At 39.8% G+C, this 26,768-nt stretch overlaps 3 protein-coding genes across 3 annotated transcripts in view; all 3 read left to right on the top strand.

Moving 5' to 3' along the window:
• Positions 1-249: 249 nt before the first annotated feature.
• LOC105230743 (golgin subfamily A member 5) lies at positions 250-2,733 on the top strand. The gene is made up of 2 exons (XM_011211705.4): positions 250-477; positions 562-2,733. Exon 2 carries the CDS (start codon positions 591-593, stop codon positions 2,340-2,342), a length of 1,752 nt encoding a protein of 583 aa, XP_011210007.2. The 5' UTR covers positions 250-477; positions 562-590; the 3' UTR covers positions 2,343-2,733.
• A 2,529-nt stretch (positions 2,734-5,262) lies between these two features.
• On the top strand, positions 5,263-7,717 carry LOC105230744 (uncharacterized). Its single transcript, XM_011211707.4, has one exon. It carries the CDS (start codon positions 5,505-5,507, stop codon positions 7,476-7,478), a length of 1,974 nt encoding a protein of 657 aa, XP_011210009.2. The 5' UTR covers positions 5,263-5,504; the 3' UTR covers positions 7,479-7,717.
• A 411-nt stretch (positions 7,718-8,128) lies between these two features.
• Positions 8,129-26,768, top strand: part of LOC105230745 (intraflagellar transport protein 57 homolog) — a 35,960-nt gene continuing 17,320 nt past the window's right edge. Inside the window, exons 1-5 of the mRNA XM_011211708.4 lie at positions 8,129-8,511; positions 8,582-8,686; positions 8,767-9,144; positions 9,209-9,488; positions 9,568-9,832. Coding sequence (XP_011210010.2) covers positions 8,206-8,511; positions 8,582-8,686; positions 8,767-9,144; positions 9,209-9,488; positions 9,568-9,740 — 1,242 coding nt within the window. The 5' untranslated portion in view covers positions 8,129-8,205 and the 3' untranslated portion in view covers positions 9,741-9,832. The remainder of the gene's footprint in view (positions 8,512-8,581; positions 8,687-8,766; positions 9,145-9,208; positions 9,489-9,567; positions 9,833-26,768) is intronic.

Here is a 26,768-nt window from a genome sequence, read left to right as displayed (position 1 = left end):
GGAGCCAAAGGCCGTTAACTCAGTAAGAACCAGTGAGTAAGGTGGCATCCAATTGTAACAATCCCTTGATAATATCTCTTAAAATCTTAAGATGTTCTGGTCCGGAACCAATTTTAGTCTGTGCCGTAGACCCTTCTAGGTCCTTCAAAGATTCTCCCTCTCTGAATAACATTTCTATAGTCCGCGCTGGAACTGATCTGGACTTTTGTTTGTACTTCGAAGAATATTTTCAAAACGAGTGAACAGCTAATCGTTTATCTGACCATTTTAATCATATTAGGGTGGGTGTTTATACAGTAAGCCACTCTGCGATAAACGCAGTCGTACATAGATTTGTAGATTTGCTCCTGGAGTAAAAATACTTGAACGGAAAATATAAGCAATCGCTTTATTTTGATCACATCCTTCAAACTTTGTTGTCGTATCAAATTATTTTTTGGATTTTGAATGAAAAGAGTTTTGAAAAATTTTCTGTTGGTAAATAGAGTCCCAATTTTAAAATAAAAATTGAAATTTGCACAGACAAGCGTAACAGTAACCATCTTGTGCGCCTCTTTGTAGAAAGCCCACACCTTTCAGAAAGGACGCAAATGGACCGAAAAAGTCAAAATTTGGAGTTTACACAAAAGTTGAGTGCGAAATCAGAAGAATGTCTGGAGCGACGTTCCCATCCATATTTCACATTGTCACGGCAAACGTGCGCCTCCGGCGGCGACATGGTAACCGCATCCGATGGTTTACATTGCAATTCGAAGAACTCAAGTTACCAAAATTTAAGTTTCAAAAGTGATCAGTCGGAGGAACAATTCGAAGATGCCATACAAAATGTCGATGCGCAAGCGATTAAGGCAACACCTAGTGATTTGAGCAATTCCACAGATATGAGACCCTCATACCATGCCACCGTCAAGCGAAAATCCAAACATTGTGAGGTCGGTTCGAAATTGAAAGCTGAACTATCCAAGTACAAGAAAGAACTAAAGGAGTACAACAACACCACCAAAGATTTGGAAGAGAAGTACATGAAGATAAATTTTGAATTGAATGAAATGCAGCAGAAGCACGACCGTTTTGTGGCCAACCGCAAGTGCTCCAAAGGCACGGACGTTTATTCGGACAGCAGCAGCAGCACCGGATCGGAGTTTTCATTGAAGCGCAAGTACACACAAATATTCCATCGCGGTAGCAGTTTCATGACCATGCTGCCGCCCGGTTGCACCAGCTCAAATGAGAATTTGGAAACGGAATACAATATGCCGGAACAGGATGTGTCGGTGGGTCGTAGAAAACGCAAACTCTCTTCGACATCCGAATACTCAAACTTGCGACAACAAAATGGACAAATGTCACAGAAACGCCACATAAAACGCAAGTCCGAGAACAAAGAGAACGAGGTGCCACACGATGTGGACAAATACAATACACGCGGACATGCGGCCGGTTTGAAAGACATCTATAAAGTGCTTAAGAACGTATTGGATAACAATCAGAAGACGCACGGTCTGACTAAAACTGCAGACCTAAAGGAGCTACAGTCGATTATATCGAACCTTCAGTGCGAGCAGTCGCAATTTCGTAACATTATACAACAGCAGCAAAACTGCTTACAGGACTACCATACACGTTGCATCAAGGCGCAGCATATAATGCAAACGCAGCAAATAGAAATCGAGAAGCTCAACTCGAACAACCACCAACTCGAGAGCGAAATCAGCACTGGCATCGATCAGCTGCGCCAGAAGATCGACTCCAAGTTGCGCGACGTATCGCACTTGCCGCAAATAGTGCGCGAAGAGCAGTCCAAATACGAGAAGGTGCACAAAGAGAACAACATGCTCACAGAGCGGGTGCGCAACCTGCAGGGCGAGGCGAATCAGTTGAAACTGAAAATGGATGAGCTGGCACGTCGCAAGGTGATGACCATTAATCGGCTCAAAGCGGCCGAGCGCGACTTGAAAATCTTCAAGAATTACAACACATCTCTGAAACATGAGAAACGCAAACTGGCCGAGGAGATGCAGAAGCTGAAGGAGCAATTGGATAGTGTGCAGAACGCCAGCAAGCGCACCATGGCGCGCCAGCGTGAGCAAACGGAGAAGCAACGACGTGACTTGCAGAAACGTGTCTTCGAGCTTGAATTGAAGCTGAGTCGTAGTCAAAACTCAACGACCAGCTTAATTCAAGAGCGCGACAGTTTAATTGCCGAGTTGCAAACGCAGCTGAACACGCTGGTGCACAACTTCGAAGTATCGCAGAAACACATTCGCGTGCTGCGGCGGCACATCTACTCCATGTCCGGCGGCAATGTGCGTTGTCCGAATTTGTTGAGTGAGAATATGTGAGTTGTCAACTGGTTGGGTGAGCAGTGCAACATTTCCAACATTTCGCGTCTATCCGTTAACCAAACTCTAAACGATGTATCTTGCTGCTTTGGCTTACAACGGTTTCCCTGTGCAAGCGCAGTGCAGCTTTTGATGACGATCGCTTAAAGCTTTTTGGAACATATAGTGCCCGACAGCGCTTCGCTGATGTTTTACACTATGTGCTTCACCCTGTTGTTGGCGATCGTCGGATAACCGGAGACCGTTTTGGTAACGCGAATAATTGCTTCGTTTGTTAGCCTAGGTATACTGTTTTAAATTTATAGTAAAGTCAGAACAAAGCGAAGGAAATTTTCTTTTTTTGTATGTAAATTATTAATAAATGTTCAAAATTTGCAAAATTTTTATATGATCGCCTATAATTTGGAAGGTATTTGCATTATGAATAGGTAAAAGGGGGCTCCACCATCTGTGATGTATTGTTAAGAATTTGTTAGCCAAAAAATGGTTATCCCTATGAGAGTTTTCATTTCAATATTGTTTGGAGTTTAGCTAATAAGATTTTTTTCCAAAATAAGTAATGGGACGAGACGGTCGTCATATTCTCAGTGGACGGACTCCGCAACTCCGGTCGTTACTATTTTTTACACCCTTTACCTTTCGTTCCTAACAAATATGTAGTCGTCGAACAACTACAAGCCGATTTTAATCTTCCGAAACTGTATCCGCTTGTAAGATTGTTGAATAAAAAGCTTTTCTTTGTAAAGACACCAAAAATGGATCGGGCTTGTTTATATAATAACGGGGTTTTCAATAAGAGCGAAAGTTTTTTTAAATGTAACAAAAATGGTTAGGGATATCAATGAAACTTCCTATTCCTATGAAAGTATATTGGATGGTCACCACGGGCTCACTTGCAGAAGTCCAGATGCTCAACCCTAAAGATATACGCTGTGTGGCTTGTGGCGCCGTCCTGTTGGAACCACATATTGTCCAAATCGGCATCATCCAATTCGGGCCAAAAATATTCGGTTATCATTGAGCGGTAACGATTTCCATTCACAGTAACGTGCGGGTCTTGATCAACACAGAAGATATGCGGTCGAATTGCGCCGCCGACCCATAAATCACACCAAACCGTAGTTTTTTCGGAATGCAATGGTGGCTCAAGGAGTACGCGTGGATTGCTGCCCGACCAAAAACGCATATTTTGCTTAATCACGAAGCCATTCTGGCAAAAATGAGCCTTATCGCTAAATATGAATTTTCCATGAAAATTCGGATTATTTTCAAGTTGTTGCTCAGCCCAATTCACGAACATCTACAATTCTGGTGGCTTCAGTTCTTGTGTCAATTTGATCTTGTAAGGATGTAGGACAAAATCTTTTCCCAATATGCGCCACCACGACGTCACAGAGATGCCGAACGCTTGAAAACGACGTGAGAGAGACTCATTTGGGTCTTTCTGATGCGCTAGCGGCAGCAGTATACTCGACATTTTGGGCATTTCTTTGTCTCACTGGCACGGAAACATTTTGTACTGTGCCTGTGGATTCAAAGTTTTCCACTAGACGCTCAGTTGTTGATCTGACAGAACGGTTATAACGACCATAAATTGGACGTAGAGCTCTAAAAAAATATAGCTTCGTTTGCTATATTAATCGGTTTACTTTATAGCGTCCCTATTGAAAAGACCCGTTACTTAGTATAGAGTGACTAAAGTAAGCAATCTGGGATTCGATAGCCATTTTAGAGCTAAGAACAAACTCCGGAATATACTTTAGGTATAAAAGAGGCTTCTTTTTACCATATTTGATCGCAGCAAATAACGGGACACAAACGTCAAATGCTCTAAAATTTATATAAAATCATTTATCTTGTCTGAAGTTAGATAGATAGACGAGGAATGCACCTATTGTGTCATCCACTTGTCTAAAGTTACATCAAACATCCCGGCTCGCTTATCAATACAGCTTGGACCCTTACTTTACTTTAGTTTTATTTTTCTTTGCTCTTAGTATCATCACTTCATCTTCATTACATGTAAGTCATCTAAATATTATTGCTCCCTGATCGGCACAAAAGGTGATCCGAATTCGGCGCGATCGCCCTTCGCATACCTTATTCCATTTCAGTTCCGAGCGATGCGAACACTGACGAGCGCAATCAAAACAAAATCGTAAATTGTTTGTCAACACAATTCTTTATTGATGTACACACACATATACATACATATATACATATGTAATGTTTTCAGAATTTCTCGTAATATTTCTACACAACGCATAGACGAACGCAAATTTTAAAAAAAGTACCGCACGAAATTTATATTCGAAAAACGTAAAAGCGAAACAATCGAGCACTCAAAAGGTATTCACGAATTACATTTGGAATTTTACTACATAATTATTAAGTACACACTACAAACATAGATACATACATATGTATGTACCGATGCCTTGTGGAATCGTCCACACTGATTTGAGAATGCAAATGCGACTAAATATTGGCCATTAATCGGCACGTGTCCATGCTGCCCGAGTGTTTATAGACTTTGACGCTTAGCGTTTCGACTTGCGGATTTCCATCGACGCAATTTCAGTGCTCCGAACGGGGCGAACTCACAAAGTCAACGCGCAGAGAAGAGCATATGCGCACGTTTGCTTGAATATACTACGAATAGTACGAATATGCCAGAGGAACGGCTAAAATTAGACAATCCGCAAATGTAGCGCCGCTCCACGCAGCCACTGCAGCTGTGTGTGTGTGTTTGTGTGTCGCATAAATGTATACAAAATCACTTAGACGCTGGCATGTACGGATGAGTGTGATTGTGTATACACGGCTTTTGCCAGGCGGTCTCTGGCGGCGGCGGCACGGAGCGATTGCTCATTAAGTGTGTAGTGGGTTGTGGCATTGAAGGCGTCGGGGACGTTGGGGTGCTGCGGTGCGGTGTTTTGGCTGAATGTTTTGTTTCAAAATTCAAATTAAAATCATCAGCCACCGTCGCAAGCGGCGAGCCACAGCAGCGGGCGGCTGAAGGAGCACAATTTAGTGCGAGCGTTTTTTGTGTGAGTTTGCTCGGCATGTTGCTCAGTCAGTGCGGTATAGGAATTTGCATTTGACGTGCCGTGAAGCGGATGAACGGGTTTGCGGAATTCAGTAAAAAGTCGAAAACTTCGAATGCGCCGTGTCGTTGCACCTGTGATCCAATGGAGTGTGGCACTGCTGCTCGTGTGTGTGGTGCGAATTTCACCCGCCAACGCCATAGTGGATGCTGAGAGCTGTTGGAATGACAGTGACGCGTGTCTCATACAAGCCACGCTGCACAAGGTGGAAGAGCCGCCGCAATCCGCGGGTTTGGCGGTGCAAATCGATTGCCAGACAAAACCAGCTGGTGAAAACAGTCGCGCGCCCGCTTATCTATTGCGGCCACTGGAAAGTTTGCTGCTCGATGGCTGTCACACGCCGCTGGACGTGAACACTTACGGCATGGAGTACCTGCCTTACTGCGGCACGGTGCCGCAAGTCTATATGGAGCGTTTCCATGCAGACGCGCTAAAGCCTTTCAGTTGCCCAGCTGCGAACAACAGCGTGTTGGAGGTGGAGATACTGCGCTATCATAATAACGAATTGGCCACTATAGGCACAGACGCATTCGCGAATCTACCGCGTTTGCGGGAACTGTACTTCGTACGCAACACGCTGCGCCACATAGCGCGTTCGGCGTTTGATACGCTGCGCGTCGTGGAACGCATTTACATCGCGCACGAGCCCTTGTTGGCGCTCAAGGACGGCGATCTGTTCGAACGCACCGGCGTCGCTGATTTACAGCTGTTGCATTTGAAATACATCACGTCTGACCTATTTGGCCATCTGCCCGAGACGCTGCGTCAAATAGTCGTCACACGCACCGCCTTCGATGACGACACCGTAGTGGTGAGTAACCCCCAGCTGCTGCGCAATATATCAATCAACGACTGCACCTTGAAATCGTTCACGCTGCTCGAGTCCGCACAAACAACCAGCGTGCGTTACATCAACTTGAGTGGCAACGCGTTGAACGCGTTTCGTGTGGATTTTCTCAGCGATGGCAGCAACACGTCGATTGTGGCCGTGGAAACGCTGGATTTGAGCGAAAATCAGTTGACGCAATTGCCGTTGTCATGGCTGAGTGAACTGAGAAAGCTGCGCCATTTACTGTTACGTGGAAATCGACTGAAGATGCTCTCATTGCCGGCGTTGATGTCCGCCATACCGGCGCTGACGTCATTGGATTTGCGCGACAATGAGCTGACGTCACTGCACGATGCAGCGGCCGTGGCCGCCTTGAGTTGGGAGCAAGTGCGTATACAGATCGACCGAAATCCATGGCATTGTCTGTGGTTGCTCGACTTTGCGCACACACACCCCGAAAAGTTCCGCGTCTTCCAGTACGCCAAATACATTTCCCAAATTAATGTTAACGGCTTGCAGTGTGTGCCCGTGGAAGTGCCTGCTACAGCGGACAATGTCACGGAAAGTGCGCCAATAGTGAATAAAATAACCACCACACAAGGCCCGACGATGGTGCGGGGTATACAAATTCATGGACGGAATACGGGTGTGGTGAACGCCTCCACCTACAAGTTAATCTACGGTGGTCCGTGGGATAGTAAACGCAGTCAACGCGCCGAGGCGCTGATAATTGTGTTTATGCTGCCGGTGGGCGTGGCGCTACTATTTCTCTTACTCTATATGTGGATCAATTGTCAGAGGGTGTTCCACTTGTCGTACTATCGTTCCTTTGGTTGGCCACAACGCAATATCGGCAGGCGTTTTACGAGCGCGGAGCGTTTCGATGTGGTGCGCCAGCTGCCGCCCACCGCGAATGCTTTCAATGATAACACAAACAATAACGAAGACTACGAGACGCCTTTGAATGGCATCGGCTCCGTGTGTAACTGCAACAATATCGGCGCGGCCACATACGCCAATGAGAAATGCAACAAATCGCATCACATCACCTACGAAGAATTACCAACGGAGCAACCGTATAAAATCTACGAGGAGATAATTGGCGATGACGGCACAGACACCGAGACGTATGCGCAACCTTTTTACGATCATCTTTCGTACACGCAACCGACCAAATGCGATGTCACTGATTCCACATGAAACAACAGCTGATTACCCATAATTTTCATAAAAAGATACACTTTTGTACGTATGAAGCTAATATTTGTACTTACACATGTATATGTATGTATGTGTATATTTATATTTAACACCCGTATATAATAGTTCTTAATGGTCGATGTATTATTTAATTTTGTAACACTTAGTTTTTACTCAAATAAGTTTGTATAACAAAAATTATTGAATAAAAGTGTAAATAAATAATGCCAATAAAATAATTTGTGGAAATACATATGTATGTATGTACATATGTATGTCACATAGGCAAAATGAATGAAGTTGGTAATAATTTTGCACTCTCACAACGAGTGTTAGCAGCGACATCTATGATTCATACTAGCCATACTATTTATAACGAAAAACAGGTTGATATGGAAACAATAAAAACAACTATGCCGTGCGCCATCTAGTGTTGGATTTCGCTTTTTAAACAAGCAATATATTTGTAATATGTAATTTGGCAATATATTTGTTAAGCTAATTGCAACTAAATTTATAATATTTTGAATTTTCATATTAATTTATTTAAAAACAACAACAATATAGCATAATCAGCTGTCGCATTTCCAAAGCTTTTGTTTTGGCATACTTGTTACCTTGACAACGCTTACCATTCTTCCTCTTCTTTTACCATTAACTTAGTTTCCTTTTGGTTATAAAAATATTGCACTTTGCCAACGAAAGTGAAATAAAATAAAAAACAAAAATGCAAGGCGATAAAGTAAATTCACAGGAGTCAAATAACCTGCCAGTGACGACATTTCAGTCGGATGATCTGCTGGAAAAGCTAAAAATGCTGAATTACGAGAAGCAACTATTGAATGAATACAAAATGAAGCCGCTCTCGCGTTTCTACTTTGTCAAATCCTTTAATCCAGGCGAACAGTTTTTCATGTTTACGCTGATTTGCTGGTGGCTGTGCCGAAAGCTGGGCAAAGAGATGGACCGGCCGCAGGAATTCGATGACCCCAACACAGTGATTGCCAAAATAGTGCAAATACTGGACGAAATGGTAAGGTTGGCCCTACAATAACTGTGTGTTGACTCTAACTTCATTATCAACTCTCACTGAACGCGTGTAGGATGTGCCAGTGGACTTCCCACCCAACAAGCTTATACGCGGCGCCGGTCCTATTTGTTTGAACGTTTTGGATATACTCGCCACACAAGCCACCAAAGTGGCACAGGTTAGTTTTAAGTGGATGCATATACATATGTATATACATATGTGTAAGTGTTAAATGCAATTGCTAATTAATTCCAACAGATAGCCTACAGTCGTCCGCACATAGCACAGGAGGATGAGGTTGCGACCGATTACTTGGAGGATAATGCGGAAATCATATTGGAAAAACTGGAAGATGAACAAAATGCCGCCTTGAGTGATGATAGCGATATGGAAGTGAATGGTGGTGGTGCTTTCAAAAATCTCAACTGGGTTAATCGCACACGGCGCGCGGATCGCAATCACAACATTGATTTGCCTGACGATAACGCGGCCACGGAGCGCTTTACTGATCAGCAGCAATGGCGGCAGGAGTTCGAGCGTGTGCTGCCGCAACTGAAAGTTTACGTGAAAGCCGATGCACGCGATTGGCGCACACACTTCAGCCAAATTGAGTCGCTGAAGGCCAGCATAGATGAGGTAACATATTTATACACATTAGATGTGACTGCGTTTAAGTCAATATTTTCGTATTTCTTTCAAGTGCTCTGAGGACACGCAATCGCAATTGAAAAAGCTGCACAGTGAATTCACCTTCAGTCTGGAGAAGATCGAAAGCCGGGAGAAGCATTTGAATAATGAGCTGCAGTCCTTCATACGCCAATTCAAGGAAATCTCCATCGAGCTATCCAATGTCCAGCATGCCCAGACGCAAGTGCAGACTGACACCGAGGCGCTTATGACGCAACTGAATGCCGTTATACAAGAGAATGACATTAAGAAGAGTGAAATGGAGCGACGCGGTCAATCCATGTCCGATGGCAGTGAGTGCATGCTCCTAAATATCGTTTACTACGCTTATACGGCAAGAAAAAATTCTGTTTTTAATTATATTTTATGTAGGTTCTGTGGTAAATATTAAAAAGGCGATAAATAAGCTTAAAGAGGATACGGCGCACTTACATTTGGAGGTGGCGCTATTGGTGCATGGCATCGATCAGGACATTATGCGTCAGGCAGGGAGTTTCACTGAGACGGATTCCGGCTATGAGACGGCAACAGTGAAGACCTTTTAGTGCGAGAATTTATTATTATTTATTTACTATTCTGGATTTTGGATATATTGGAAAACATATTTTTTTGTATACATACACACATACATACATATGTAAGTACTCTTTAAATACGAACTTTAGTAAAGTCAAAAAAAAATTACGAAATTCGAAAGTTCGAAATTACTTCAGGAATATTTTCTGCTGCTCCAATAACAACAGCAACCCAGTCTATTGGTGGCAATCAGAAGTTTTCTTCAATGTTACATAACCGAATATACAAGAAATGTGCTTATGGGGTTACATGGGTTTCCGTGAAAAAACAGGTTTTTTCAAGAATTTTTTTTTTAATAAAAAATTAAATATTTTGTTTCGCGATATTTTTTTCAAATTGTTGTAATCGAAAAAACTCCTTCAAGAAGATGGGTTGAGTAGTTTCTGAGTATCTAATCTTGCCAACCGACTTCAAAAACACAGTTTCGAGAAAAACGCGTCTAAAGACGACGCACTTGGCCTAGCTAACCTCGAGCTCTCAAGTTCTCAAGGCTGTATCTCCGAAACTATTACTCGGATCAACTTGAAAATTTGGGATAATATTCCAGGAGGTCGATTTTATGAAATCCGTAAACCCATGTAACCCCTTAACCAACAGTGCATACCCAAAGCGTGATTTTACGAGGGTTACCCTGGTATTTCTAAATGCTTCTGGTAGACGGTTCTGATTCATACTCTTTTTACAAAGTAATAGTACCTGGTCGCTTGCCTCATATTTAATGGGAACCTGGTAGATCTCTTGAGAGCCGTTGATGTGCTCTATTGGCTAGTTAAAATGTGTGATTGAGCATTGCAAACGCTTAGAAGCGCGTGATGGGAGGATACGAAGGTAGTTGCCGTAAAAGTGAAGTTGCCATAACATTATATAACTTTTCATGTAGAATAGCCGCTCAAATCCATATCTGTTTTTTATCAGAAAATTAAATCCAGACTAAAATTAGTGAGTCAAAATAAAATCAAACCCTCTAAAATTGACCCCAGAAACATAAAAGCACAGTTAGGTCGGTGTACACTGCGAAACAGTTAATTGATAGAATAAAAATTTCTCTCTTCTGGGAAAGGTGAAAATTATTTATCTCTGCCTTGATACCCAACTAAATATGTTTTTCAATGGAAATGTCCAGCAACGGAAATCTTGAGTTGTTAGATATGTCTTTGCTGCTTTCCTTTTATGCCTCATTGCGCCTTAATTACTTCTAACCGTTTACATTGCCAACGCTGGTGTTCTAAGCCATGGCAGACACGGCCAACAGATATTTGCTTGTTTACTGTTGTTAGTGGCATTCATTGATAAGCAATGATGATGTCCTGCAGAGCAAGATGCCAATAAAACTGCATGCCATTGCTTGCATATACGTACATATGTACATGTGTATGTGCGAGCTCATGTATGCATTTGGCATTATTGAGGTTTGATTTTCCCATGTTTCACACAATGGCCTCTGGCGAGCGAATTAAGTAAATAGCGATACCGTTGGCGACCACCAGCGTAATTGCGATAAGACAGAGGCTATTAAGTCGCAATTGGTCCGCCTGCGCAAATACGCAACTGCCTGGACGCCTATGTACAAACAGACAGAATTACATGTGCGTGTATGTGTTCATTGGCATATGTGCTTATATGTACATTAATATGTTGCATTTAAGTGCAATTATCACCTCTTTGTTATCTATCTCCCACACATCGGCGGTCGCTCCTCGGCCTCCACACAAACGTTGTCCTCAACGTCCTCCGCTTGCGCTTCGTGCTCATCGGGCATGCCGACGTCAGATACAAGGTGTTTATTTGTTTCGCCGTCCGTCCATCCGTCTGTCCGTCCGTCCGTCTGTATGCACTGTTTGTTTGTTTATTCGCAGCGCTCGCCGATTTCTGTGGTCGCCAATGCGGTCGACCGCCTGTGTGTTGGCGTTGTCATACATATTACATATTGTTATTCATGCTGTTGTTATTGTTGTTCTTGTAGTTGATTGTTGGTGATCATGTTAATGTTAGCTTGTTGATTGTTTGTTGCTGTTATTTGCCATTGCTCTGGGTAAACAAATTAACGCAATCCACTGTCGGCAACCGCAACGCAACGCGGCCATCACAACTGCCTTCGCCGGCGAAAACGGCGTTTGCGCCTGCGTGCCTACGCAGAGATTCGATGTGCGATAAGCGCAGAGGCGTTGATGCTTATCACCACGAATTGTTCACGGCAATTGTTCACACACACACACACATGCACAGCGCACCTAATGCATATTTGGCTAAATGATGGTGGGGAGCAGCGGTTACTGGTTTCACATGTTCATGTGTAATTAGGAGCCCGGCCGAAAGGATCTCGTGCGTCCTTTCGTGTTTAACTTTCATTGCCGCCACGCGCCGCTACGTGACACGCGAGCCAATGAATTTTGCAAGCAAATATCAAGTAAATTTATTTAGTTTATTTGCCTTACGGCGGTGGTAGGTAAGCACGTTTCGGCGCGTTTGTTTGTTTTGGTAAACCAGTGATGTTGTTCTTTATGTGGTATACTTTAAGCGTTTTGGGAAAAACCCAAATACAAGTGAAATGTGCTAAAAGGACTGCATTTGGGCAACAGGTACAAGAATACACCGGAATTAACGAGCAAACATGTTACAAGTATTATTTGAAATTTAACAACATTGTACGACGTATGCTGCAAGTACAACAGGATATTGGAAAGATATCGAACCGCATCCTTTCATCTTGAGCGCATCGCATATTAACAGCATTTTATGAAGGTTACAATTGCAATTTGTAATATTGATCCGATAAAAATTGGTGTAGAGTGGATCAATCGCTGTAACCCCCTTATACATATCGCTCATTTGCTGCAAGACCGGCATAATTCAAAAAACGTGATTTTGGAGTTAATGCTGCAGAATTGTTCGTTATATCATACTTCATGTTGAGTGAAAAATTCATATGAATACCTCTTATATGCTCCGCTTGAGAAGAGGTGTAAGGTTGGAGTCACCGTGTAAGGTTGTAGTAAGTTGAAAACTTTAAACGCGTTTTCTGGCGAATCGATTTTTTTTGACTTATGCCGGTCTTGCAGCAAATGAGCGATATGTATATCGAATACTATAATGTGCTATATTTAAAAAAAAATTTTTTGAGGGTTCAGTAGACCCCTAGTTAGTTAGTTAGATGGGGATCCAGCCTTTTATTTTATAACATCGAAGGTTGGAAAATAGTCCCGGTCGAATATTGGAACCCATTTCAAGTATATAACAATGCAGAATTCTTTGAAAATGTTAAAAAGTGAAGAAATTCATAGTAGGTTCAAACTCATTGGAAACAAAAGATAAAACTTCAGAAATTAAACGAAAAATTTTTTGCGTGATTTGAGGTCGGTTTACTCGATTTCTGTCAAAACTGCGGACACTTCAGAAAAAAGTTATATGACAAAGGTGTTGTAATGAAAGGAAATATAATTTCTGCATATTAAATTTTTTCACATAACCTCAAAATTTATGTCAAAGATTTAAAAAAAACCAAGTTTTAGGGTTTTTCATTATATTTTGAACAAAACTCAAGCTTCTTTCACGAGATTTGGTGTAAACTAATCACTACTTTTTGATGGTATAAAGAATACTAGAGAATATACAGTACTATTGTATTTTTCAGTAAATTTCAGAAAATAGTAGGAAAGGATTAAGTTAAGAAATCCCAAATTATTCATATTTCTTGACATTATTGCTATTATTACAATCTTCATCTTAATAATTATTACTATTACATATGTACATATATACTCTCATTTAATTCTCATTTTTATATGGTACATATACATACATTACATAAGTATATATATGTATGTATCTACATATCTATAAATTCAAAAATTACTCACACGTTGTACTCTCATATACATGTTCATACATATCATCCATAGTTCGGCAATCACCATTTTCTTTATTTTAAATCCGTTACATTGTCTCTGACCCGAGCATGCAGTTGCGAAATTGATTTGTGATTGGTCCAAAGTGCGGCAAAACAAAAAAATCGCCAGCTGAGTTTGTATTCAATTGTGTTATTAACAGTAATTGGCAGTCATGCTCGTGATTCTACTCAGCTTTCATTACATTGGCATGCATGAATGATATGTACATACATAATACATAGCGAGTTATATACTACATATATGTATGTATGTATGTAAGTGAATTTGCTCTGTAGGATATGGTAAATTTTAGTGAATAAATATATTTATATCGGTTCAATTATCCACTTGATGTATAGATTTAGTTTATATGGAGTTCAAGATTATTTTTTTTCACACACATACATATGTATGTATTTTTATTTTGACTTTCTAAGATTCCCCTTTCTAAACCCGCAAGTTCGTAAGTGTCCGAAGAGCGAAGCAGCTGGGAATATTTGTTTCCATTCTATAACTCTTATTATTGATTTGCTTTCAAGGAACGTCGAATTCTACTGATTTATTCAATATTGCGAGATTCATCAGCCGTTTCTCATTTCAAAACGCTTTTAAACTTCAAATGCTACAATTTCGGTTTGTGCAAATTAGAAGTTTGACTCTTGCAACCATATATATAAGCAGAATCCTTTATTTAACAAGTAAGGAAGGGTTAAGTTCTACTTTCGCATTATCGATAGAAGTTCTTATAATATTTTTGAAGAGCAAATTCGGTTGTTGTAGTGTTACCTTGAGAGATATGTACATTAAATCAATTAGAGTGCGAAGAAACGCCCACTGTTTTTTTTGCATACTGGCAAACTTAGAACGCGCGTACCAAGTTTCATCAAGATATCTTAATTTTTACCCAAGTTACGAGATACGTATACGACGACATTGACATTATAGTTCAGTGAATCAAGAGAGAGCGGCTACGTTGGCTAGGTCATGTCGTCAGTATGGACGAAAACACACCAGCTTTGAAAGTATTCGAAGCTGTTCCCGTCGGGGGAAGCAGAGGAAGAATAGAACCTGGTTACACTTGGGATCTCCAATTGGCGCCAAACTGCGAAAAGAAGCAACGACTGGTGCGCTTTTGTAAGCTCGGCTGTAACCGCGTAAGCGGTGTCTACGCCAATAAACAAGAAGAAGAACCCTATATCTAACTCGATTAGTTTTAGGTGACATATATGTAAAACCGTTAGATGAACAAAACTATTATATTCTGTAACATGTTGCAAGGGTGTAAATATCATATATTATTACATGTTCGACTCCAGTTATGTGTGCATAGGCCACAGATTTTAGAGGCTCCTAATTTATTACATAGATGCTTGAAGTACATATATGTTGACCATACCATGTCAAGGCTTACGCCGGACCAATGTCTAAAAGTCCTAAATATTAATTTCCAAAACGCGTGTTCAATTGTAATTAATATAACAACCCCTTAGATTAGGTAAGTCTTGGTTATAGGGTTGAGGGGAAATGTAACGCAGGATTTCACTTGGATAGCTGTGAGCGCAGATTCTTTGTAGTTCCAAAATCTTTAGATATGGATCACCAGACCCATTTTTGTAGATCGACGAAACTTTTTTGAACGTAACGCCAGATTTTAGAAAATGCGTGAAAATGTGTTCCTCAACATCTACCATAGCGACGGAAGAGTCTTGCTAAGAACAAGTTATTATAAGACATCTTACGTTTCCCTCTAGGTCAGCAGCATCTCGTTGCTGCAGGCTCGGTTGTTGACCAGCGTTTGCCAAGCTCGCGGGAGATCCATAGATGCAAAGCTAAGGAGGAGGAGGAGGACAGCGGAGTACCACTTTAAGTAATTGTCATGTCTTTATTTGTATGTATTTTATATGTAGCATAGCATATGTAATTAAACTGAAGAGGCCCATGAAAGGACGACGTTACGCTTCTCTTGACGAGATAAAGACGACATCGAAGGAGGAGCTGAAGAAGATAAAAAAACTGATTTTTTGAAGTGCTTCGAAGATTGGAAAAACCGTTGGCACAAGTGTATAATATCTCTTGGGGATTACTTTGAAGGGGACAAAATAGATATTCATGAATAAATAAATAATTTTTGAAAAAAACACAAAATGCGCGATACTTTTTGAACACACCTCGTATATGCAATGATGAACTATTGTTTTCTTACTATGAATCTAAATTATATTTTACACATTTTTTTTTAAGAGGATATACTGTATTTATAGATATTTTGTACTAAAATCACCTTGCAATTTTTTTATAGCAAAAAACGTAGAAGGATAAAAAATAAATATCAAAGAAAAATGTCTAATTATCAAATTAAAACATATTTGTAATTATATTTGTTAGTCGAAAAAACATTAATATATTTTGGAAATACACCTGATTGCGTACAGCAAGCGCAAAATGCGACACAAAGTGCATAAAACGCATGCGGCTACTTGAGAGGAGTCCCGTATGGACAAATACTTGTCCTGAGTGGCAAGCCTAAATAAAATAATAACTAAAAGCGCCTTTCAATAGTTTCGGAAATGATAAAGCAGTGAAGGCATTGTCAAAGAGTAATCTCGAAGTCGCCGTGCAGCAGCGGTGCCATCGACAGGCCAACCATAGCGCCCATTCATCCATCCATCCATCCATACAGCTGTGGGTAAGGCAGCCACTCAGCTATTCAAGCACTCAGCAACTTGGCCAGCCAGTCAGCTATTGTTTGTGTACATACATACGCACATACATACATTTAAGTATAATTGTATAGCTATATCTCTATGTGTTGCATTTTTGGATACATGAATGTGTTTACATACACACACACACACACATGGATATACACACTTAGATACATAGGTTTGGGAGCGGTGTATGCGTTGCTCCACTCATTTGCCACTACTGTGCATTTCCCACGGTGCCGGAATGCTCTGATGGTACTGCTGATGCCTTAGTTGTTATTGTTGATGTTGTTGTTGTAAACGTTTTGTGCGCCTCGCGTACACAGTCTGTGCGGACAGGAGCAAAAGAATCGCGGAGTGCTCATGCGCAACACGAATGCGGCGCGTTCAATTCTCCGTGTTGTGAGGCCTCAACTTGCAACTTTTTGTTGTTGGTGTAGTGAATGTATTGTTCAACTGGCGTTAGCCCTGCAGAAAAAGCCGAATGTTGATGAAATTTAGATGTTGATGAAAATTAGCTTTATATCGGGAGAGACATAAATATATCATCAGCAAGGAAGTATCTGTGGAGTTTGGAGTCAATTTCGAAATAAAAATTCGATATCGAAATGTATGCGTGTTTGCCTTAGAATTCATAACGTACGGCTAAATTTGCACTATGCAGTTTGCGTTTTCCTGCAGGCCCTTGAAAGCTTTTCATGATCGTTCTGTAAAATATACACACACACCTAAATACTCGAGTACATTAGCAATAGGCGGCTGATATTGCGCGCATGCGTGAACTGCCTCGCATGCCTATGCACTGCATTCGCCAATCATTTGTGTGCTTGGAGTGTATGTATGTATGAATTTATGCGTATGCTTGTAAGAGTATGTGCAAAACTACTATCGTGGCTCACCTGCGTGTGTGTGTGTGTCACTGGGCAAGAGAACACGTTGAACAAGTGAATGGTGCTGGAATGCTCCATATTGCGCCGCTGGCCAAATTGCATTATCACTATGGGAGTCTGTAATACAAGGCTGCAACATTTAAACGCATCTCATCACTACTCTATCAAATTCTCTTCTTGGTAGCGCTGAGCTAACAGCGTAGTGCGCACCTTTAATTGGTCTGCTTGTAAATACAGTGCTCACTTGCAGACATCCCAGCCCGTTTTATGTACATATACATATACATACGCTTGTGTGTTGCTGTATTTATTTATAGAACTATTATTTTATTATGTAGCTGGAAATAAAATTCTTAGTATTAGTAAAGTAAGATTAGAGTGTTCCACTATATTCATGTTGATAAAAAGTGGTGCGAACTCGGTTTCTGGGTTCATGTTTTTTTAATTTTTATATTATTTTGACTTGAGTTTCCAAAAAGGACTCGCAGATGATAATTTTAGAATCTGTAAGCTCATTTCGCTTCTCAAAATCCATATCTTGGGTAGTCGAAAAAGTATTTTCGTATTTCTAATCAAACTTCAACTTATTTTGCACTATATTTAAAATGAACTTTAAAGAACCAAATATGCACCATTTTGGGTCGACCACTTTTTGTAATTTTCCCGCTAGTGGCATTATTCCATCAGTGCAAAACTTTTCTGGTTTCTCGGCGAACAACTGCGACAAGTATCTGTGAAAAAAAACCAACTTTAATCCATTAAGGGAGTTCTGCATTGACCGAAACAAATGGTAGTCCGATGGTGCAAGGTCAGGGCTATATGGTGGATGCATGAAAACTTCCCAGCCAAGCTCTCTTAGTTTTTGCCGAGACATCAAAGGTGTGTGCGGTCCAGTGTTGTCCTGAAGGAAGACGAAGCTCTTCCTGTTAATCAGTTCTGTTCCGTTTTTTTTCGATTGCTTGATTCAATCTCATCAGTTGTTGACAGTAAAATTTAGAATCAATCGTTCGGCCAGGCTGAAGCAGCTCATAGTGGATGATTCCTTTCCAATCCCACCAAACACTCAGCATAACCTTTCGAGACGTCAATCCTGCCTTTGCGACCATTTGTTGAGCTTCATCATGCTTGGACCATGATCTTCTTCGCACATTTTTGTCGTATTTGATCCACTTTTCGGTTTCTGTTACCATTCGCTTCAGAAATGGTGCGACTTCATTTCGTTTCAGCAAAGAATCGCGGATGTTTATACGGTCCATTAAATTTTTCACAGAAAATTCATGTGGAATCCATACATCGAGCTTCATTTTGTAGCCAGCCTTTTTTAAATGGTTCAAAACCGTTTGATGATGAATGTTAAGTTCCTTAGCGACGTCATGGCTGCTTATGTGACGGTCCTGGTCAATCTTTTCCATAATTTAATCGACTTTTTCAACGATAAGTCGGGCAGAGTGAGATGTACCTCATTTCATTTCATGTCACATCGAAATTTCCAGTACGGAAGCGAGCGAACCATTTTTGTGCTACGCGAACTGATATACGTACAGCAACGGCATCTATTGACAAAATGCGAAAAGACCTTTTCGACTACTAATATATTTTTTTACATGTGTTTCCAAAAGGTCTCGCAGATGATAATTTTAGAATCTGTAAGCTCATTTCAGCGAGTTTCAGTAATTAACTTAAATTGAATTAATCTCAGAGCAAACGAGAGCGCTCCACTGAAGCTTGACGTCGAGGTCCTGAAAGACCACCCAGCAATTTAATGAAAATATGTCACAACATCTATCAATATGTTAATGAATACCCTAACCTTTTTTTCTACTAATATGCAAATATCTGGGCACACATAAGCTTATTGGGCACAAACGTAAGCCCTCGCATAATTAATAGCGAATTTATGTAGGACAACAGTAGCAAAATGATTGCAAAGCACATTTCAACGTATCAGCGATAATTACTGGATCATTCTCGGCGCGCATGTGGGCTATCATACGATCATCCCATCTCGTGCATAGTCATAATTCAATATCCTTATGACAGCTACAAAGTAATGTGCTCATAGGTAGGTCCATATCTGCCACTATACCCTTTCCACACACACACACACGCACGCATGTGTGTATATGTAAGCTTGTTGGTATGTATTTATGTGGTCAGTAATCATAAAAATCATAATAAATGAAGTTGAATTTATACAAAATTTAAATGATTCACAATGGTTAGCGTAGCGTGCACAGCGGGTGCTCAGGCATTCCGGCGTTGTTCGGGCGTCCGGGCGTCAATTCCGTGTGGTAAAGACGCAGTGTTAGTGGTTTACTGCCTCGCTGATGACTTTTGCTAAGCAGCGCGCGAGCTTCTCAGTTCCGTTCCAAGCGGCTCGGTTACACTCAGCACACAGTTTGATACGTTATACCCACTGGCTGGTTGTTTGTTGTTTGGGCCCCTGCTTGGTTACCCGCTCAAATAAATATATTGAATGACCACAATTTAAAAACCGAAATAAGTTGCAATACATTTGTTCTGCTGCTATTCAAGCTATTCATGCAACGTTCGAAACAAAAAGTGAGAAACGATTTTTAAAAACAGTTGCGCAAAACAAAAGAAACAAAATACACACCAGAAAAAAGTTTATTGTGGAAGAAATTATTTGTTTTGTCATATAAAATTCTCGAAAACTAATGGCTTCATATAATTTATGGTTTAATTTGTACGCTGAGTTAAGTTTTTGGTTGAATTTCGGTTGGCTGGAGTGCGCATGCGCGCCGTTTGGTGGGTGGAATGTAGATTTTAAGGATCTCCGACACATGCATTGACAAACCTGATACCTGCTGCATATACTGGTGCATGCGTATGTATGTATTTATGCATGTGGTTGGCTGAAAACGGCAGCAGAAGCTGTAAAAGAGACAAGATTTTTGGAACCCCCAATGTGCGGGAAACAGCGCCAGCGCCACCGCCGTCGCCATCGCTTTCGTCGAAACAATAACAACGCGGACGTCATATACACCTACATTTGTTCGCATATACATATGTATGTATGTATATGTAGATATGTATATGTTAATAAGCAGTGCCACCAGCAGGGTAGCAAACTGTATAAGCAACTCAGTGGATCAAAGCCGTTTAAATGCAAATAAATGTAGCAGCAATAAACCACATTTGTTTCAGACAACATCAGCACACATACACACACACACGCACAGCAGCCACATCGCGATGCCAAATGCAAATATTCGTAATAAAAAATTGAAACTAACAATGACAACAACAGTGCAAGCGCTCGTTAAACGCGCTACCCGTCAGCGTTGTGTCCATATATTCACCTTGTTTACATATATAAAGTATTAAATTTCATTAATTGCCATATAAAACTTAAAATGCACATGTGTGGGTTGTGTTTTAATGTCCTACCAAAAACGCGCACAACAACAACGCACACCGCATCAGCATCATATGAAATACATACAAGCTATAAAAACGCTAAAAAATATAAATAAAAAATAAAATTAAAATAACAGCAAACACCAGCATCATCAGCCATTCAAGCGTTCAGCGCGCGGTGTTGAAACATCAATTGGAAGCTGAAATCAAAGCGATTTTCCCACTTACATACTTATATCTTGTTGAAACGTGTGAGATCGTACTTGGCTGCGAACTGAAGCAGTCGCTGAAGGCATTTGCATACATACATATGTATGTATGTATGTTTGCTTTGCGCTGATGTCAATCAAAAGCCAATATTTCATAGCGGCCGAATCGCGAGCGTTGCGCGTTTCGACTTGATCAACTCGTTTCATTCATTCATTGATTTCCAGCATCTTAACCGCTGATTAAATTATAAATATACATACTTACATATCGCTCATTTGCTGCAAGACCGGCATAATTCAAAAAACGTGATTTTTGAGTTAATGATGCAGAATTGTTCGTTATATCATACTTCATGTTGAGTGAAAAATTCATATGAATACCTCTTATATGCTCCGCTTGAGAAGAGGTGTAAGGTTGGAGTCACCGTGTAAGGTTGTAGTAAGTTGAAAACTTTAAAAGCGTTTTCTGGAGAATCGATTTTTTTGACTTATGCCGGTCTTGTAGCAAATGAGCGATATAACTGTGTGACAGCGACGGTCTCGGCAGGCAGGGAGAATTGCGAAGATTTTATTTTAGTTTTTCTGCTGCAGCATATTGATGTTGTTGCTTTATACTATGTAATTGCTCGGTTTCACGAAATTTATTGATTGCAAGTTAAGTTTCATTTAATATTACTTTTTAATTTAATTTTAATTAACTTTGGACTTAAGTTTTCTGCATTTCACCAATATTCACATTTCTCATTACAAAAATGAAAAGGCAGGGATGTTAGTAAGAATTACAGCTGTTTTGTGTAAACAAATAAATTGTATTTAGCGATCAAAATGGATAGTTGAAATAAAAAACATACAAGTTGGGCTAAGCTAGGCAATACATATGTATGTATAAAGTCAAAATGAACGGAAAGACAACAAAAATGTATAATTGAGAAGCATGCTCTCAAATGCAGATACTTAAGGATCAACTAAAACCAAAGTAAAAACGCGCTGAGAACTTTTTTTCTTTTTGTTTGGTTCTTGCACTACATTGAATGAGAGCCATTGAAATGTGGATTTTTATAGTTTTGGTTTTTGTACTTTTGCACATGTGCCTAATCCGGGCCCATTAATTGAAAAGTAGTTTTTTCGGTTTCGAAATAATTCTACTTCATCCCCACCTAATTATATATTGATTTTAAATACTCTCCATTAGTTTAAATTATTTGTTACGAGTATACTGACCTAGTGATAGTATCCTTACTTGAACGCAGTCCACAAAAGCTAGCACAAGTGGAAAGTTTGTTACATTAAAAATTGTTGTGATCTGGAGACTGATGCCCAGAGCATACTGAAATTATGGAAAAAATACTTCTCATCCTGCTGTGCGAAAGCATAACGCCAGGAGAAGGCGAACCCGATTCCCCAATCGATGACGATGGAGTAGACATTCCATTGTCCAACCATGAAGAAGTTCGAATAAGAATTAGCCGTCTGAAGAACATCTATCTATCTGTCTGTGGGATAAGCCTCCTCTCTTGGGCGTATTGTGTGAAAGATTAAACCCCACCGTTAACAAACTGATTAGACCTTATCAGTGTGGCTTCAAGTCTGAAAAATCAACAACTGATCAGATATTCACCATACGTCAAATTTTGAAAATGACCCCCTAGAAGAAAAGATTGACTCACACTACCTCTTCGTCGATTTTAAAGCTGCTTTTGATAGCACGAAAACGACATGCCTCTATGCCTATATATCTGAATTTGTTATCCTCGCAAAACTAATAAAGCTGTGTAAACTAACGTTGAGCAATACCAAAAGTTCCGTTAGGATCGGGAAGGCCATCTCCGAACCGTTCGATACCCAACGGGATTTCAAACAAGGCAACTCCCTATCGTGAGACTTCTTCAGTCTGCTGCTGGAGGAGATAATTCGAGCTGCAGAGCTGAATAGAAGAGGAACAATCTTCTACTGCGCCGTGAGTTTTGTTTTCTCTAGGTTGGATAAAGAAGCGAAGCAAATGGGTCTTGCAATCTAACATAGAATAACTCTTGCCAACAGGTGTTACTTCGATCTGAGTAGTCAACTCAGAAGTAAGGTCCTCTCTCGACGAACAAAGGCTAAATTCTACAAGTCATTCATCATCCCCGTCCTACTTTATAGTGTAGAGGCATGGACGATGACAACATTTGATGAGATTTTTCGAGAAAAAGGTTCTGCGGAAGATTTATGGTCCTTTTCGCATTGGCTACGACGACATTGACTTAGTTCAGTGAATTAACATTACGAATTAACGGACAGTGGCTTCGCTGGCTAAGTTATATCATTCGAATGAACGAAAGCACTACAGCTCTGAGAGTATTCGACGCCAGGTGGAGAAGGACCGGGCTACACTTGAAATCTCTAATTGGCGTCAAACAGTGAAAAGGAAGGGCTGTTGTAAACTCGTCTATAACAATATAAAGAAGAAAAATATAAAATTGTTTCTGAATTTCTCTTAAACATTCTAAATCTCTAATATTGATAATGCACTCTAAAACATACATATAAGTCAGGTGACTTACTTTTTTTCATTTTAATGTCATAGCTTAGAACTTTTGGATTTTTTATGCTGTAAAAATATTAACTTGCCGTTAAAGCTCGATTTGTCTACATAATAAGGGAGTTCGCTGTTCGGTTAATCCTTGTTGCCAAAAAGGTTTTGCTCGGTTATGTGGACACTTGGTAATTCAAAACTGACTTCAGCCATTCAGGCCGCTTAAATTTTTTATATATTTTTTATTGTTTATCAACGATTATGTTTCCTGTATAATATTTCTTTATATTTTTTTTGGTTTTAGTTTGTAAAATATTTTAGTATGGTAATACTGATTATTTAATAGTTTGTAATTCATTTGTTATTCTTAAATAATCATAATTCAACAATAATTTAAATGTATACTAAAAGCTATTTTTGCACTATATTATATAAAATAAATGTGTACAAATGAATAAGTGATGTGTTAGTGTATATAAAATTGAAAAAGATAAGTGCAAAATTAATTTTATGTATAGAAAATATTTAATTAAAATATTGCAAATTTTCAAAATATCTCGCAAACTATAAGCTTCCTGCGGCTATAATCATATATATATTCCCGAAATCCTGGGACGGTATATTAAAGCCGACCCAGACTTTCACCAAATATATTGTTTTCTTTAGGATCATTATAAGAAGTACCCGATTTAATTCTAACTTCCAACAAAATTCATCTTTTGCACAGAAGCAGGTGGGTGATCTGTATGTTTCTTATGCATACGGTGTGGTTTTGTAAGATACGTATAAAAGTAAGGTTGTTCCAAAAACATAATCCCTCATACATCAGACAGATTAGAATGCTTAGCGTAGAGCCATTAGGTGTGAACTTTTAGTCACCATCAGTGTTTCGTATCATTTTAAGATTGGCGGGGGAGGATCCCTTCCAAATAATATTCATTCAACTAAAATATTACCAAATACATTATTTTATTTGACGAAACGACGAACAAGTGTTAACGCTAAAAATGAAAGCGCCAAAATGACTTATATTTTTCCATTAATATATTTCTTTACAAAAGAAAAACGTGTACAGACAATATGTGTGATGAAATACTACTTTGACTTAATGAACTTTAAGCTTTTGTTGTTAGACTAACAAATGAGTGCAAAGCGGATCGAAAAATATTTGGCTAAAGTGTGAAAACCTTGTTGTTGGTGTGGTGAATCTCTATTTTTAACAGCACACATTTAGACAAAAGTTTTGATTGAACTTCTACATACATACATACATATGTATGTATCATTTTTCTTGCCAACATTCATAAATATTAATGAAACCTTTGAATTGAACTGCTTGAATCGATCGGCGTATGCAAATCACCGCGCCGACCCAACCCAGTTGAGCAGCACCTCCCTCGAGTTCGCACTCCAGTTGGCTTCCTCAAAGCGTCACTTTTATTGTATTCAATAGTAAATAAATGCTTGATTTTACTGCTATTTGCGGTTGCTGTTACTGCTAATGCTTTTAGTGTTGCGACTGCTGCCGATATGGCTGCTGTTGTTACCGTTGTTATTGAAGATCTGTTGGGGAATTAGTATTCAGTAGTTCATTGTTGTCATCTCACGAATACATCTATTTATTTATGGTCTTTTTTTGTCGATACTTAAAAAAATTTAAATAAAATATAACCGACCAGTTAGCTTGACACATGTACAAGCGCACACACACACACACATACATACTTATGTACATATATCATTCCGAAACGATGTTTATTTAAATATTTATTTGTGTCCATAAAATGCCAAACAACTAAAGCGTTAACAACAAAACATAAAAATAATAAAGTTGCGATCCGTCGATGGCAGCGCTCATAAATTGTCGCCGATTCATCCAATTTGGTAGAAAATAAATGTCTGCATTGCGTTGCCATGAATGGACGTAATTTATGACACGACGCAAAAACAAAGAAAATAATCTCTTGATTTTGAGCGCTTTTTCAGAGTCGTCGCTGCCGCTGTCGTCGCAGTCGCCGCTGGCGTCGCAGCTCCTGCCATTGCCGTTGTCACGAATAATTTAGATGTTTTTGTTGTTGCTGCTTTAGCTGCCACCATTTAAGCCATTGAAAGTGGCGGTCAATTACGTCGCCAACTGTATTGTAGATCGGTGTGCGGCCGCGGCGGCACTTTGTGGTTGTGGCTAGTCGCTCTGCCGACGTTCCCGACGTTTCGAATGTTCGTGTGTGGCTTGCTATGGTGCGAAAGGTGTACTTTGTGGTTATCGTGTATATTTATTCATTTTGTCGGTTGCTGTTCTGGTTGTACAGCTGGAGAGAGTGTGGGGGTGAAGTGTGAGGCCATTAAATGAAGCTCTAAATTAATTCGTTGTATTTAATTTGCCGATGACACATTTTCATTAATGAAACGAATGTTGTTGAATGGTACACCGTGAAGTTCATTCAAGAATAATCGAAATGATTCGAAAAATATTTTCTTGAATTGTTATTCGTAAATAAAGTTGGTTATATTGGCTTCTTTCATTTAATCAGAAAATCTAAATTGTTTGGAGTATGGGCGTTACATGGAGATGATTTGGTCCTTCACTGATCTATGAATATTGTGAATTATAGCAAAGAGCGAGCTCGTTCATTCAATTTCTCCACGAGGTCTGAGATATTTTTGATTACTTTGGGAGTCCAATCACAAAACTAGTTATGTTCCGATTTGCACATTGATGCTTTCATGTAAGCAGGGTCATAAGGATATAGTTATAAGCCAAATACTCCAACATTTTTCCATTTTTTATAAATTTAAATAGTTTGTCGGAAGTTTGTGAAATCGAAAAGAAAACTTTGGGGATCCTATAAAATATATACACATAAATATAAATCCACAGCTCGTCCAGCTGAGTCGATTTTTCCATACACGTCTGTTTAGACAAATTCGGAGTCAGTTGCATGGAACATTTTTCACTTGACGAGATATCTTTACCAAAATTGGCGTTGAACTGACTGATCGAAATAAAGTTCTTATAAGGAATCTTTTGTATTTTTGTTCTCAACTTAGTGGTATTTAATGGAAGTCCATGTTTTATGGGCTATTTGCCTTGAGAAAAATGCAGGTTACTTTTGCTCTGTATAAGACACTAGGCTGGATATTGGACCAAACTAATTTGAAAAATTGAGTCGGAAGTAAAAACCAATATCTCCGCATTTCGAAGTTAACCTCAAAAGTCAAAGTATTCAATAATAACATCATCTTTCTCCAATGGTGCATAAAAATTTTAAGTAAAAGTCTAGCAAAACAGACGGAGGTGACTGTGGTAGTATTGAGAGGCTACAGTAATGAATATGCTGTTTTCCGCGGCAATTGTCAAAGTAAGAGATATTTTTTCTAACAAAAATAAAGCTTTGCTTCTTGAAGTTTGC

This window comes from Bactrocera dorsalis, chromosome 1 (assembly GCF_023373825.1).
Source record: "Bactrocera dorsalis isolate Fly_Bdor chromosome 1, ASM2337382v1, whole genome shotgun sequence".
Classification (NCBI taxonomy): Eukaryota; Metazoa; Arthropoda; class Insecta; order Diptera; family Tephritidae; genus Bactrocera; species Bactrocera dorsalis.
The sequence above is the reverse complement of the archived record's forward strand: the minus strand, read 5'-3'. Positions and strand labels throughout refer to the sequence as shown.

Coding starts and splice junctions, on each gene's coding strand:
- LOC105230743 (XM_011211705.4), top strand. CDS start 591: ATGGACCGAAAAAGTCAAAATTTGGAGTTTACACAAAAGTTGAGTGCG.
- LOC105230744 (XM_011211707.4), top strand. CDS start 5,505: ATGCGCCGTGTCGTTGCACCTGTGATCCAATGGAGTGTGGCACTGCTG.